This window comes from Mus caroli, chromosome 2 (genome assembly GCF_900094665.2).
Source record: "Mus caroli chromosome 2, CAROLI_EIJ_v1.1, whole genome shotgun sequence".
NCBI lineage: Eukaryota > Metazoa > Chordata > Mammalia > Rodentia > Muridae > Mus > Mus caroli.
This window is the reverse complement of record NC_034571.1, coordinates 39,715,080-39,731,718: the sequence shown is the minus strand read 5'-3', so window position 1 is coordinate 39,731,718 and position 16,639 is coordinate 39,715,080. Positions and strand designations below refer to the sequence as shown.

Genomic DNA, 16,639 nt, shown 5'->3' with positions numbered 1-16,639 from the left:
CAGTAGAACTTGTGTTGTATAAGGGATAGCTAATTTTAGGAGGAAGAAAAAGTTATCTTATTCCTCTTCCACATTATTTTTTCTCCTTGTTTGAAAATATATATTTAGAACATACTTTTAAATAATGAAAACAATAATAACATTTCCCAAGGGAATAAGGAAGAGAGGATGAGACTTTGTTTGAATTATCTGTGATAAGGCACTTGGGGGCTCCAGTTTTTATGAGTTGAAAAGAGAGATATACACGGCATTCCAACTCTTCTATTATGACAGTTGATGCTTCCTGTACAGGTTATTTAACTCAAATGCCTGGGAAGTCGGACACAATTACCACCTTCTGGAATGCTACTTAACTTAAACCTTCCCTACGAACTAGAAACCCACTGTATAAAATATAAGTCAGTTTATTCAGAATTATTTCTTCTTTAAGAGTCTGAATTTTTTTTTTCAATTTAAAAATTTGGACAAAGATTGCCTAAAAGTAAGTATAATAGAAAAAGAAAGAAAAAAACCTTTTCCCACAGTACTGGAGTCTGTTCCCTAAGAGTTCATATGTCCTATGCCTGTGTACATTTTAATCATGCACTCTTTCAGCTGTTATCAATTTAAAACCAATGAAACTCCCACACCGAGTCCATTTGAGCAGTCAATTTTAATATCTCCAGGCATCTGTAGTTATTCTGAATGGGCTGCAAAGGCAGAGCTAACAAGTTAAGCTCTAACCATAAGTCGGCACGGGCTGGTAAAGCATACATCAAGCACAGACAGTTAGTCAATACTCCAGTGTGAAAAACCAGCTAGCATCTTTAAGGGGAGCAATATATTCATAATATGTTCAGCAGTCTGCTTTGCATTTCTTTCTTGATGGCTAAGAGTTCAGTTCTGTCTGTTGTCAACGGGTAGCTTTTAAGCACCCACAGAAACACTTTCAAGGGAAAGCTGGTCACTTTTGTGATTGGTAGGTAATGTTTTAAAAAATGAGAATAAAGGATGAAGAAATGTGCCTCTTTTGACGAAAAATCTAGAAAGTGTCTTAAATGCCTGCTTTCTATAGGGAAATAGGCATATGTTCTGGGTCTCTGAGCACGACCTCTACTTCAAATATTATGTCACTGTCAGGCCATGTGTCTCAATGTTGTGTTTGGAAAACATGGCTGCCAGAAATAACTCCTTCCCTCCCAGGAGTGACTGCAAGTCAGGATCTGCCTCTTGCAGACAGAAGACGACAATGAAGGCGGAGCATTCCAATAAGATCAAGGCAGTCACCACTTCCATCAAACCATTTCTAACTTTTGGGCTATGGAGCCCTGGGGGAGGGAGTGAAGGGTGTTTATGACATTTAGCTGCTTTCCCAGAACTCTTTTATGTACTTTTATCTTCAAAAAGAAAGAACATATTAAAGAGACATAACTGAGGAGGAGCAATGCTACATAAAGTTTATGTTTTCCGATCTGTTGCCTCAGAAAATGCTTTGATAAAACATACTTGGAGCAACACAGATCATTTCAAAGAAAATCGGAGAGATACACCTCTCCATATTGCAGTTTGGCGGCCATGAAGAGATGGCTAATTGTGATTATTCAAATTCTCATCAAACCTCCTCCCTTCCTCCCACAGACAAAAATAAAAATCCAGGAAAAGAGATTTTTCCCCTTTTCTTCTCTCTCTCTCTCTCTCTCTCTCTCTCATCAAATCTGTGATTGGAGCTGTTCTCTTAATGAATGGACTTTATAGGAGCTCGTTGACTTATTTTCTCTTTAAGGCTGGTTAACACCATGTTGCTCAGGCTGGTCTTGAGCTCCTGGGCTGAAATGAGTCTCCCATAAAAGCCTCTCATAACAGCTTCAGGGACCAAGAGCAATCTCCACTACATATGGCCTGAGGGTGGTTAATTTAAAATCACTAAATGTGTGTGTGTGTGTGTGTGTGTGTGTGTGTGTAGTATTCTGATGTAGGTTATTTTTGTTTTGGAAATTTATGGGGTATTGGTGATGTATTATAGATATGGTGATTTATTATAGATATGAAATTGGGGGTGTTTGTAAGCCAAACTGTCAGTGATGGTAAAAGATACTGAGAACACTCCCTTAATCTTAGGATATGTCAAGATGAAATGTTGCCATCAATACTTCTTTGCTTGTAGCAGTCTAGCACATCTGCTGAACATTGTCCCTGATGAGATACTTGCTGTGAGAGCTCTGGTGTGGATGATTCTTAGAAACAAACTCCATATACACATGCTATAGATTCTTAAATCCTGCTTACAACAGGCATAAGGAACGGGTAGATCCAAGTTCTCATAAACATGGCAAATCCAGCTGTCTGGCTGCATATAAAACATTATTTCTAGAGCTGTTCATTCTCTAGATCAGAATAAAAGTATGCTTCAATCTCCTGAAATTATCTACTCCATGGCAAAATAAAGTCAGCAACCATCACTTTGTATGGAGAAGAGAATTATAAAGTTTACAGGAGAGAAACTAAGTATCTACAACTGGTTTTGGATGTTTTCTTCCACAGGCCCACAGAGGCCATGGGAAACGAGTAACAGTAACAGGGGAGTTTGCACACTGACAAAGGCCACATGTCGTTTCAGAAAGGAAAGATTTAGGACACAATGAGAGGCATAAAATATTCATGAGCTACCTGTCTGGAGGGCAGCAGCCTTCTGACACCTGTAAGAAATATCAGCCTAATTTTTGGTCTTCTGCAAGTAGTCAAGAGCATACTTTGGAGAGTGTTACCCAGTTGGGTTGTAGAACGATGGGTTGTTCTAATTATGAACACACACACACACACACACACACACACACACACACACACACACTTTGAGTCAGTGTATAGCAGTGTACAGTGTATGCTTAAAACATGACATACATTTACAACATGAACCAAGCATACCACTACCTACTATTGTGTCCTTTTTTGATCATAATCTTTAACTTCTTTTATTTTTAAAATGTATTTCTTTTTATTTTATGTGTGGGAGTGTTTTGCTTACATGTATGTCGGTGTGTCATAAGTATGCAATTCATTTAGAGAATAGAAGAAGGTGTCAGATCATCTGGAGCTGCAGTTCCAGGTGGCTGTAAGTCACCATGTGGCTGCTGGGGATTGAACCTGGTTCCTTTAGACGAACACCCAGTGCCCTTAACTACTGAAACATCTTGTCAGCCTTTCTGTTTCTTACTTAGCAGAAACCTGACATTCTTCCTCATGGAAGGCTCAAATACAATATTTCTAATTGCTACTAGAATTCTACTAACCCTATAGAATAAATGTCAAAATTTTAGATATAATACCAATGTGTTCTGTCAGGGCATGAGGCTTGGGGATCATTGGCAACAAGCCAAATGTCACTTTTGTCTAATATTTTCAATTCATTTTTGGCCAAACCCATTTATATAGGGTCAGCTCATGGATTTGGAGGGATGATGATGATGATGATATGTGTGTGTTTGTGTATATTACATACATTTATGTTATACATATATATGTTTTATATATGTTATGTCAATTATATATAAATGAATATATAAAACAACATAACATATATATGTATATAACACACATATACATACTATATATAATTTTCTCAGATAATAGTACATTCTGAATAGTATCCGTAAGAAAGGTCTTTTTGCATAAGAAAATAAATCCTTGAAAAACAAGCAAGTCAATTTGTTCTACTGGCTCGTCGTTGTTCTCTAACTAGATATTTCCCTTTCTGGATCTCATTTTCTTTCGTTGTCCCAAATTTGATCTGTTTTTAATATCTCATAGGACCTGTATCATTTCCTCCCTAGCTAACAGGCTGTTAAAAGACACAGGCTACCAGGTGCATGGTTTCCAGGATTTCTCCATCTCCCATGGTGACCAGCATTTTATTATTGAACGAAAGCTAGATATGTGCTACTCTATTATCAATACATTTACTCCTAAGAGCCTTTAAATAACAGAAACTGCCCAGGACCTATTAATGCAAAGGGACTAGGAAGCTTGTAGGCCAAGATAAAGAAGCTTAAGGTTGGCTATTAATTTGGCTAATATTAAATCATGACATAGCTCACATGTAAGGATCACAGTTCAATTATGAGCCATAAAGAAGTTTGACGAAAAGAAGATTTATAAGATATTTTTAAGCACATTAGTGCATATTGTGGAAGCAGTGAGAGTGCTTCATGCCCAAGTAACGACAGACCCACGCCCTGGTGTATAAATCCAAGTACAATTATTCTCAGCCCAACAGTGAGGGGTGGCAAAGATGAGCTTGTCTCTGCTGAAAGCTGCATCACACTAATGCTCAGATAAATATCTTCTTAAAGTAACAGCATGATAATGAGGTTATTCTGTTATCTATAAGTTCAGAAAAATGTTTAAAAATATGTTCTTTAACTCACTTATTTTACTATTTATAAATACAACGTGGAAGCACAGGACTGATGACCTGTATTTGTTTTGTGACTGTTGAGTATTTCTTTATTTCTCAATATGAATAACATATTTTACAAAAGTACTATAGTTTTTCAAAGACATTTTCCTCTCTGACAAAAATCTTAGAAATTCGTTGTGCTTAGGTAATTACTTAAATATACCTGAAGTTATCTGACATGATGCAAATAAATGTGGTTGGGAAAGAAACAATCACATGTCAACTTATAAATAAAGATTATGAACTAAATAGAACCAACAGCATTAACCCAGTTCTCAGCACACTTTTCTTGAAGTGTGCTCAGTATTTTTGCCTTCCTAAGAGATTAGTCAGATGTTTGAGCCAAGTGATTGATTTGATAGAAATACAATGAATAAATAAAGGACACGAAATGGAACAGATGTCCCCAGGAATGAAAGACAATATTTTAAAATTAAAAATCAAAACCCCAAAGCAACAGAAAAATTATAGTTTATGTCTTGATGTAAGTTAAAGGAAAAGCATACCCACATGCATAGTTCTAACCCAGTAAACAGGCACATACTGAGTGCTAGAGCTGTTCCTGACTAGAGCAGAGTGAGCAAGGAAGTTTTGCTCTGATAATGTGGGGCAGAATGAGATATATAGAAAGGAGAGAGACAGAGACAAAGACACACAGAGAGACACACACAGAGAGAACTAGAAAAAGAATTATTATCAAACATATAATATAATGGCTGAGGGATAAAGCTGAGAATTCTTTAAGAAGAGGAGAAAAATTAAGATTGGGAAACAATTCATTCCAGTCATCAAATAGTGATACAAAGAAGAACTCAAAAGAGGAGTAGGTCGCACTTGGGAGGAATGTGTTAAGGAAAAAGCATTTGAAAACTGAAAGGAACCATTATTCTTGGGATTAAGTGCTGAGCAGGATAAATTAGTTAAATGTTGTCATCTATATATATTCTTATGTTTATAAACTTTAAACACAGAATATCAACATAAGATTCAATTTTGAGAAAGAAAAAAGCACTCATTCTTGTATAAAAATGCAATAAATTATAAAAGCAGAACATTTAATTTTGTCTCATCTAAACAGTGAAATTTTATACCCAACTGAACTACTGTTACAGCATGAGGGCATTAGCTGAGGGCTAGAACTTTGTAATAAAGTTTGCACAGTATGAAGGCGGCTCTGGGCTTTGATACCAAGCAACATACTAACACAAACACACACACACACACACACACACACACACACACACACACATCCCACAACCAAACCAAACCAATTCAAAACCTTGCCCTAGTTTGATTGGTGGAAATCTGAGTTCTTTACAAAGCAAAGAGACAATCAAGCAAAACCAAATAAGGGTAGATATATTGAAGATGCTTTTAAGATGATCAAATTCTCGAGTGTTCTAAGTGAGTTAATGATTTCTGTTTTATAGTAACAAAGAGAATTATAATCAGAGGGAGGAATCATGAGGTTTCCAGGAGAACAAAGATAGCACAGAGCACTTAGAGAAAATCAGAAGGTAATGGGACTGGAACAAACCATTCCAAGAAGAGGATCCTATATGAATTTAAGAAAGCAAGGGTGATAGAATAGAACAGAGAGACAGGTTAATGAGATAAGACCCAAGATGGCAAGACAAAAAAGCAGAGAACTCTTGTGGGAGGTATCTGCCCAAAAAAATGTCACAATGAAATGAGATTGATTTTAACTGGTCAAACTTAACCTTGGGAAGGAAGGACATCATACATGGTGGAATCCATCAGTCATGCATTCTTTAAGAACTTTAAGAATGATAAAGACACCACAGCATTACAGATACAAAAGACATTGAGAGACTAGTCACTATTGAAGATTTGAAGGATGTTGGCAAACTAGTCTGCACTACACTAGTCTCACAGCAGTGGCAGAGATATGGAGCCCAGCTTCAGAATTCCTGTGCATAGAAACCAGTGTGGTATCTCTTTAAGAGCAAAGTGGTAGCGGAGTTAGAAACATGGCTTAGTGACACACATTCTGAGTTCCCTCTGCTATCTTTACATCTTTAAATAGATTCATATACTAATAATTAAACATAGAGGTAGTATGTTATTAATTTCACTTAGATTCTATCCATAGTAAGATGAATAAAACTATTTTCTAAGCACATAGTTCTATTATTTATATACCAGGAAATATTGGTTGTTCCTAAATGAAACAACAAAAGCACAAAAATCAAGCAATTGTTACCTTTTCTAAACACTGTAAACCCAACTATGTCCTATTCATGGACATCAATACTATTATTTGAAAGAGTACAATAGAGAACCTTGGGTGAAACTAAGGAGCTATTCAGTTCCATAAATGAGTTGCAGTCATGTACAAACACATCTCCTACCCCAAAACGTGCCTCTCACTCCCAACCACATGTTCAGCTGATTCAAGTTGTGTGCCCAGTGAGATAGTCATTGTAGCAAACTCATACTTCTGAAAATGGCTCCTCCTTTCTTAGGTAATGTGAACAGATTTGGGCAATTTCAGAGGTTATCCAGTTGCTCGCCATTTTATATTTGCTATCATTATATTTTCCTCCAGAGCTATGTTATAATATTATAAAACGCAGCCCTATCAAGTGGCTTTCCAGATAGAGATTTTGGCCTATGCAATCAGATCATGGCTCCAAACCATACAGTTTGCATAAGGGGCTTGTGACTGTGTATGCTTCGTGGATACCATGGTGAATGCCACAGTCTATAAGGCACTCTCCTTTCTGTCCTCACAGTCAGGGTTGGCTAATTTCAGAGCTCACTCCCCTCCACCGTTAGAAACAAAAATGTAAGTGAGAAAACATTGAAAAATGACAAGGGTCCTGAGCAATCTACGCTGAGTCTGGAGAACCACAAAGGAGGGAGTATAACTCACCTAACTCAGGCTGTGAGGCTGCTGTCCACATCTAGAGAGTCAGCATAAAGAACGTGATACAAACACCCCTTTTAAATGCACTGCAGATCCATTTATAGAGATCATTAACACTCTTTCTAAATATTCTTCCCCTTGAAAGAGTTTTTTTCTTTCTTTTTTTTTTGAACTGGTGAAATTAACTATTTAACTATTCATCATTTATTCTATATAAGTTTTCTCAAGTGACTGAAAGCTTTAATTTTACTTTCCTCCCTAACGCTTGGCCTTAACTATGATAAGAAATTGTGCTGAAGTGCTGAATATTTTAAAATTTGGTTTAATGCCATTTATCCAGATGAAAAAAAAAATGTCAGTGAAAGTCTCTGAGAAAAGTTCATAGATAAAATTGAAACAAGCCAGGAAGTGACTACATTTGCATAACTTCATCTGTATTTGGGGGAAAAAAAAGATGCTGCTGAAGTCAACAATGGAAGCTTATCGAATCAGAATTACACATAGATTTTCCATAGCTCTGCTAATGAATACTGACGCATTGGTGAGTTATGGTGAAAATGCAATGGAGCTGTAGATGTGAAAACAGGCAAGCATCAGTTAGGATAACTGCAGTAGGATTAGCTTCATCCCTCAGCCCATTCTAGAGGGCACTGTCGAGACTAATTTGCTCACCTGATTGGAGCCAAATCAGATTGATCAGATTGTGCTACTAAACTAAGATGCTGTTCCTTTTACTGAAGTCACAAAAATAAATAATAAATAAATAAATAAAATTTAAGCTTGTGAAAAGTTGGCATTGTGTGAGATGCTAATGTATTTTTCTGAATCTCTTAAGTAAGCTAATAATTTGCACATGTCTTTCTAAGATTGAATCATCTATAGGATGGACTCAAAGATAGAACTGACTGAAGGATATCCAATGAAGTTGATTAGACAGTGTTCTAAATACTCTCTCCAGGCATGTATACATATTCCTATTTAACATACGGCAAAGCTGAGGTTCAGGAAATGCATAACTTCTACAGTATCAATGGAATTAAGTGGTAGATACAATGCCCAGATGTTTGGAACTGTCCTTCTAGTCTTAGTAGCATAGTTTAGGACTTTTTTCCCCTCTGCCTGAGATATCTTTGCAGGGATATCTCTGTATCTTGCTTGATACTAAACTGTCACCCTTAGGGGTCTCTGACTTTCTTCTTAGCACTCTCTAAGACTCTGGTTTCAGTGACTAGACACCAGTATTTAAATCAGGAAACACTTGACAGTAAAAGGGGGGTATTGATATTACTTGTGCTAGGACAAAAAACATGAGCAGCAACAGGCCCATGGGAACAAGTTGTCATGCTCCAAGACCATGTCCGAGGACCTCACTTCTCCACCCCGATGCAGAGGCCAGGTCCTCTGAGGCTAACTGGATATTTCTTTCCTGTCTAATGTCACACCACCAACTTTATTTACTCAAGGGTCATTTTTCTGAACAACTATATTTTCCTCCGTTCCAGAACAGGCTGCAAAACAACACTGTCTGGTACCTTTAATGATTCCCTTTTCTTGCAAAGTTTTCAGAGAAGGTCTTCTGGAGATGAACTTCTTCAGTCTGCTCTTCACGCGATTCTTGTCACTTGTATCAGAAGCACTGTGGTGCAGTCGAAACACTGGGGATTAAAAACAAATCAGAGTTTTGTTTTGTTTTGTTTGGGGGGGGTTGGTTCATTTCTGTTTATGATTATTAATTTGTGCAAGAACAAATGGAAGACAGAAATAGCAGAATGACTACTGGGATGACAAGCAGGGTTCTGCTGTCTAAGGTAGGGCAGAGGAGTAAAATCTCTCTATCCAGACACATGGTACTATTATTACCCAGTGTGCAAATGGAACAGGGCTAGCCACAACTCATTACTATGTCTACTTCCTTATGTTAAACATAGAAAACTTTCCTCTAGATAATTCGACATCCTTGTATCTAGAAGCAAAATTAGAATCAAAGAAAAATAATCCAAACTGGAGGAGTAGTTTAGCTTTGTTAATTTCAGCGAATGCTGATTATATGTTATTTCTACATAAGGTGGCGTTTTGGAAGTTTTACATGCCCAAATACTGTTGTTACTCTTATTTTTATATTAACTCATGTGATTACTCTTTTTAGTCATTTCTCATTCAAATTTGTACAATTTCCTTTGGAATTTCCATGTTCTCCTACTCTTCTGCCTGCAGATCTTACTTCTATTTTCAGTTAAGTGAGTGTCAAATCCAGTCCTGAGCAAAAGCCTCAGAACACATTCTGATCATTACACTCCATACTAAGGGCTGGGATTCAGTGACCAATGTAGCCCAGACACTCTCGGCTCCCATTGAGCCTATTGTGCAGCCATACTCTCAGACTGTTACTATTAATTTCTGATGGCAATTTGACGCGACTGTGAGAAAGCTCTGTTACTTCCGTTTTGACACAATTATATATAGAACTGAGAACAAAGTCATCGAATAAGATCGTAATACTTAACTGTACCTGAAATTAACAGTTTTCAACTATCTGTTTTAAGCCAGGTAAGCATTGCTATTGTAGCTATAGAGAGTTTTTATATAAACTGTGAAGGACAGTGAGCAGTTTCCCAATTCCCTACCCAACATTTTGCCAGTAGTACCCCTTCCTCAAAGCAAGGTGATCAAAAGTACTTCTACACATAGCCAATGTGCCTCAGAGGGAGGTGAAATTGTTACTGATTGAGAATTATTGCCTAAGTCAATTGGGTCATTTATATGTTTATGTGAGACATCCCATGACAGAATGTCAAAAAATGTAGGGTCAGGAAAGGTTTTTTTTTTTTCTTTTCTTTTTTTTTTTTTTTTAAACCATTACCGAACTCGTAAGCATGATGTGGTTAGGAAATTCATTGCAAATCAACACACACATACACACATGCTCACACACATTACAAATGCTGCATTATGAAAATAATTATGTAGTGAGTTATATCCTTTTGGAACCCCCTAGGTATTCCAGAGAGACTATTCTTAATTAGAGAGATATATATGTATATTATATTGTTTTCAATCCCACCATCTGGCTCCACATGTGAGACATGTCTGTAAGGTGTATTGGATTGTAAGGGAAATGGAAATAGGGTTCTAAATGTTTTTATCTTCTTTCCTTCTTGCACATTCTAACAGCATCATGGGTAGGATTACACAGTTTTTAACAGAGAAAAATTCCAAAGGTGCTTGTAATGGTGACCTTCGTGAGTGTCTGCTTCCATTTCCTGAAGCCATAAATAACCATCCTTAGACAGCAAGTCGGACTGCAAAGCCCTTACCATCATCGCTTTGCTCATTTTGTTCTGAGGGGAGTTATGAAGATGTTGAGCTCAGTCGAAAATGGTCATATATGCCATGCTTTTTATTAACCAAATAACTTGAAAGAAGGTGCTATAAATACAAAATAAAAATGTAAGAGACGCCTAGCCATGAAGACAGGTCCTTCACTGGACCCTGCAAACAGCAGTAAAAAAGCCTTTGAATATTGTGGCTTACAAATCTGATTTTAACAGCCAAACTTATAAAACAGTTTATGCTTTTCTGTTGTCAAGGGAGAAGAACTTGCCAAATTGTTCATTTTAAGTAAATACAACATAAGCAATTAAGGCAGGCAAAGTTTAAACACATGCCTGTGATAATCAGGACAGCTCGCTTCTGATCTCACTACTGACTCCCTAGAACAGTGTTCCTTTCCTTTTCCCACAGTACCCGGTGACCCCACACATACTTTTAGAAACTTGTAATCACACAGTGCAAATAAAAGGACACTTTACTGGAAAATACACAGTGCGGTACAATAATCCATCATTTATGAAAAATAGAATTCAGCCTTTTCTTTTCCTCAGAGATTTAACTACTTTTTGAGGGTGAAACTTCCTGCAGTTTGAAGATTTATGTTAAGCCAATGAGCAGGGTTTTTTTTTTTTTGTTCCCATTTAAATATTTTATTTGAAAATGAAAAGAGCTGAAAGAGATATGGTTTGAATTCTAAAGCACTTAATCTGATTTACAGACGGGAACAGGAATTTCTTCTAATTCTATGTAGTGTCACCTCCATGTGAGTTAGCTTGGCTGTACTAGATTTCCAGGGTTTCTGGAACTAATGTACATTTCCTTTATGCTTCCCTCCTATTCTTCCTCTGATGGTGATATCTCTTTTGAAGCTCAAACAGGATAGTTTTTCAAATACCAAGAATCTTAAAGAAAAAAAGAAACAGTAATGTAATGTAAGTTTCTGCACATAGAAGCAAATAGTACTATCTTTAAACATGATTCGTAGCCAGTTCAGAGATTTAATTGGTGCTAAGGCAGATAGGCACTAGGATTCTGCCTGAGCTTTGGAAGGTGTTAGGAGAGTGGCTTTTTCAAGTGATCTTCACTTAAGAGCATTATGTGTGACAGTAGGCATTAGCTCAACATACGTATTCTACCCAGGCTAGCCGTTCCTGAGTTCACTGGTGTCCCTTGTACATTTTTCCCACAGTAGAGTAGGAATAAATAGAAGGGCCACACAGTGTGGATGACAGTCATCTATGACCATTCTATTGAGTGTATGGGAACCACAAAAGAAAACCCCAAATCTTCCAGAATCTAACAGTTTGGATAATATAATCCAGGATCGTGTATCTGCCAGAACTTTGCTTGCTTGGGACTTATTTTGAAATATTTCTTTTTCCTGCCAAACTGCTGTTCTCGCAGTATTCCCATGTCACAATTACATGTTTTCATTGTTACTTTTTTTTATATTTGGAAATTCTAGGAGAGTTAAGGCTTCAGAAATGTCACTAAAAGAGAGAAGAGCTGTAACCCTTCAGAAACACAGTTTTGAACAACTTTTGATGCTATCGTCTCTCATGTTACTAATGACATCTGGTGTGAAGCAATCTCAGGTGTAGCTAAAGAGTCCTGTTAGCAGCCAGGAGTCCCCTAACTCTTCAGTTTCCCTTCGACAGGACAACAGGGCAAAGCTGGCAGGGGAGGCAAGTGCAGCCAGCTTGGCACCCGCTGGTATCCACAGGCAGAGATCCAGAAAGAAATTTTAGAATAAGGTGAAGCCAAGGCTTTATCCTCAGAGGCCCTGAGGTACTTCCCAAGCTATCCCAAGGGTCACATGACTAGTGGGGTGTTGTCTCAACTCGGGTTTTCCAACAAAACTTCCTTGTATTTGGGATCATTCTGTATGATACTTTCCTAAACTTCTTAAGAGCACATTCCTCAAAATTGGTGGAAAAGAGAAAGAAAGCCCATTAAGTTTCTTTTCAGCATTCGCCTGTTTTTACACAGGGAATACACACTTGGGCTAATGATGGCACTGGAGTAGATACTGTCTTGTCCTCTCCAGTAGGTGGTTAGATCATCCAGTGTTGTGTGTTACTTATTATGCTAGAGTTGACACAAGGAGAAGGTTTAGGCTTAATATACTGTTGGTCATATAATATCTCCTCTTTTCACATGCCTAATGTAAATACAATCCATAATTTAAACCCCCAATATACAGTCTGAGAAACCAAGGTTTTGAAACTTTAAGTGACTTATTCAGAGTACAAATAATGATTAAATCTGGAAATAATTAGAAGACTTAATGCAGGGAGTTTGAACAGCAGTACTTCATTTTTACCACTTAAGTCCCACTTAGACATTGTAAAAATATAAGACAGGTGATTTGATTCATAATGGAAGGGTTTGCATATATCATATATTCAGTACCCTTTTATGGAGAAGTGAGAATTCATATAGTAAAATTGTTTACTTTTAGAATAAATTTTCTAGCTAAATAGTCAAGTCTGAACCCGCTTTTAAAATCTCAGCTATTAAAGAGCTGAGACTACTATAATTCAACCATATGCAAATTCCATGGGTACTTTTTCCAGTAATGTGTATCCATGTCTTCCTCCTCTAATGAGTTCACCGTCTGCGGATTACTCAGTGATTCATATATGCAACTTTCTTTCCATGACAGATTTATGAAGTTTCTTTTGAGGATCTAGAGTGTAAAATGATATTTGCACTACTGGTTGAATTTACACTTCATTTCCAGAAGAACAAAAAGAAAGAAGAGAAAACATAGTTCAGTAGCATCCATCTATTGAAACACAGCTTTGTTGGTTCTGTAAATAGGATCAACAACAGCGTCAGATATGGGGTGAGCTCATTAAAGCCTTCTTCGATTGACTAGATATGTTATCTTAACTCCCCAGGAATTGACATGGTGGCAGCAAACTCTTCTGAACACAACTTTGATAAATTTGCTCATAGAGTATGTGGTTCCTGAGCTAAAGCCGTGGCTGGATTTGAAATTTCAATCATGGGGAAGGTAGAGATAGAGAGACAGAGAGAGGGAGAGGAGGAGGGAAAGAGGAAAGGAGAGAGGGAGAGAGAGAGAGGAGCCCATCAACCCAAAGAGCACTGTGCAGTAGAAACTTGTTTTCTATGAGCAAAGGTGGTATATTAAAAGCAGGCATGGGTACTCTCTCCATGATGTAAAACCGGCATAGCCAAATGAAACAAAAAGAACCTAGTAGGCACTGGGAACATGGGTCTCTAAAGAGCGAACACTGGCCTACAGAGTTGTAAGCATGATAACTAAGAGCAAACAAGAGTTCTAGGAAATTATCATCTAGGCTCTTGTGAAAATGTAAGAAGTATGGCAAAATGAAATAAGATTTGTGATGGAAGTTATTTATTTTAAGGCCAATCTGGCACAAACCTTAGAATGCACACTGCTAAATGGGGAGAAATTTAAATCCTCTCTCAGCATGCACATACACGGTGAGAACCAACAGAATATAACACTAGCACACATTAGCTTCCACACTCCTGAAAACGTATAGAGATGTTTGTTTGTTTGTTTTTCTTTTGGTTTTTTTTGTTTGTTTTAAACAGGTGTGGGGCAGAGAGACAGGACTGTTCAGATTTCCTTTAGTTCTCAGAATTCTGGTCCTTGCAAATACTACAACATATCTTTAGAAAAGTTATAGACATACATTTTCAAGAATGAATTCATTTTTGCAACTTAATTTTATGTTTCTCTCCATTAATTCATTTATTTATTCACTTTACATCCCTATTGCAGACCCCCTATCCATCTGTTCTCCCCCTCACAAAGCCCCTTCCTCACTCCTTTTCTGATCTGAGAAGTAGGAGTCTGTTCTGGGTACTAACCCACCAGGGCACATCAAGTCACTACAGGACTGAACACTTCTTCTCCCACTGAGGCCAAACAAGGCAGCCTAGTTAGGAAACAGGATCTACAAGCAGGCAACAGAGTCAAGGACAGTCCCCCAACACACACACACACACACACACACACACACACACACACACACACACACACACACACACACACACACACACACACACACACTCTAGTTGTTGGGAGATTACATGTAGAGCAAGCTGCACATCTGCTATCTATGTGCAGGATGGGGCCTGAGTTCAGCCCATATATGATCTTTGGTTGGTGGTTCAATCTCTGGGAACCACCAATGATCCATGTTAGTTGATCTGTTGGTCTTCCTGTGGAGTTCCTACCCTCTATTTGGTTTCCCAATCCTTCCCCTAACTCTTCCACAAGACTCCCTGAGCTCTGTCTAAATTTGGGCTGTGGGTCTCTGCATGTATTTCAGTCAGCTGCTTGATGGAGCCTCTCAGAGAACTGTTATGTTAGGCTTCTGTCTACAAAATAACAGAGGATCATTAATAGTGTCAGGGATTTGTTCTTACCCATGAGATGGTTCTCAAGTTGGATCTGCCTTTGGTTGACCATTCCCTCATTCTCTGCTCCACATTTGTCCTTGCAGTTCTTGTAAATTTTAGGTCAAAGGTTTTGTGGGTGGGGGTCCTGCCTAGTTCCAAGAGTTGGGTACTTCAGGCTCCATTTCCCCCACTGCTAAAGAATCTTAGCTAGAGTAACCCTTATAGACTTACTAGAGCACGCCCAGTACCAGGTGAGTACATACGCATTTCCTTTTGGGGCCAGTTTACCTCAGTCAGGATGATATTTTCTAGGTCTGTTCACCTGTCTGCCAATTTCCTTGTTTTTTTTAAAAATAGATGCCCTTGTTTTTAATAGATAAGTAATGCTCCATTGTATAAACGAATCACACCTTCTTTATCCATTGTTTAGTTGAGGAACATCAGAGTGTTTCCAGTTTCTGGCTATTACAAATAAGGCTGCTATGAACATAAAGAAGCAAGTGTCCTTGTGGTATGGTAGAGAATATTTTGAGTTTACGCCTAGAAGTGATCTAGCTGGACTTTGAGGTAGAACTATTCCCAATTCTCGGAGAGACTGCCAAATTGATTTCCAGAGTAGTTGTTTAGTGTGCGCTCTTACCAGCAATGGAGGAGTATTCCCTTTGTATGCACCACATCCTCGCCATCATGAGCTGTCATCAAGTATGAAATCTGAGCCAGAACAGAAACACACATACACACACACACACACACACACACACACACACACACGCACACACAGGCAGGCACGCACACACCATCATCACCACTACCCTCATGCATCACAAGCATGGTGTGAAAAATGTCTTCAAAATAATAATCAGATGACATCCTTTATGTATGTATTTGAATTACACAAAAATTACGGGGCTGACGAGTATGCTTTGTGGGTAAACAGCTTACCATAGAAACATTAAGACATGATTTTGTATCTCTAGTACCACATACTAACAAATATACAAGGTATATCCAAAAGAGAATAAAAGAAAAATGTATAACATGTGGTAGATAATGATGTATATTTATGATACATACATATATATTTAGATGCAGATATGGGTATAAGAATTGTTTTTCATATATATAAATATATGTATATGGAGATATAGATATGGATATAGATGTAGGTAGAGCATTGAAGCACTTTTAACTATCTTAATTTCAAATTTGGTTAGCCATTCTGATTATCCTAATGTATTTATTACTAATAATGACCAATGTTTTTGGAGTACTTGTTATATTTCAAGGAACTTTCTAAGCAAGGTGTGTCATATTTAATCATTATAACCTTCTAGTCTGTTAACTGTCCATTCTTCATTTAAGAATCTGACGTTCTGAGAGTTACATCACGTAACAGGTAAGGAACACTGCCAGAATACAGGAATGCTTGAGTCATGAGTCAGTGCCCTATCTTTTCATTTTCTAGAATGTTACTCGATGTCTAATGACATAAACATGTCAGTATATCTTTTCTTGCCTTAATTCAGTACTTTCAATATAATGTTTTCAATGTTCCACCTTATAGGAATGGCTACAGCAGGGTGGTG

General features: G+C 37.7%; 1 protein-coding gene across 3 annotated transcripts in view; it reads right to left on the bottom strand.

Moving 5' to 3' along the window:
• Arhgap15 (Rho GTPase activating protein 15) overlaps window positions 1-16,639 on the bottom strand; it is a 627,570-nt gene that overhangs the window by 254,290 nt on the left and 356,641 nt on the right. For all 3 annotated transcript variants that reach the window (XM_021155710.1, XM_021155709.1, XM_029472910.1), the window contains one exon: window positions 8,855-8,977. In XM_021155710.1, the coding sequence (XP_021011369.1) occupies window positions 8,855-8,977 (123 nt within the window). The remainder of the gene's footprint in view (window positions 1-8,854; window positions 8,978-16,639) is intronic.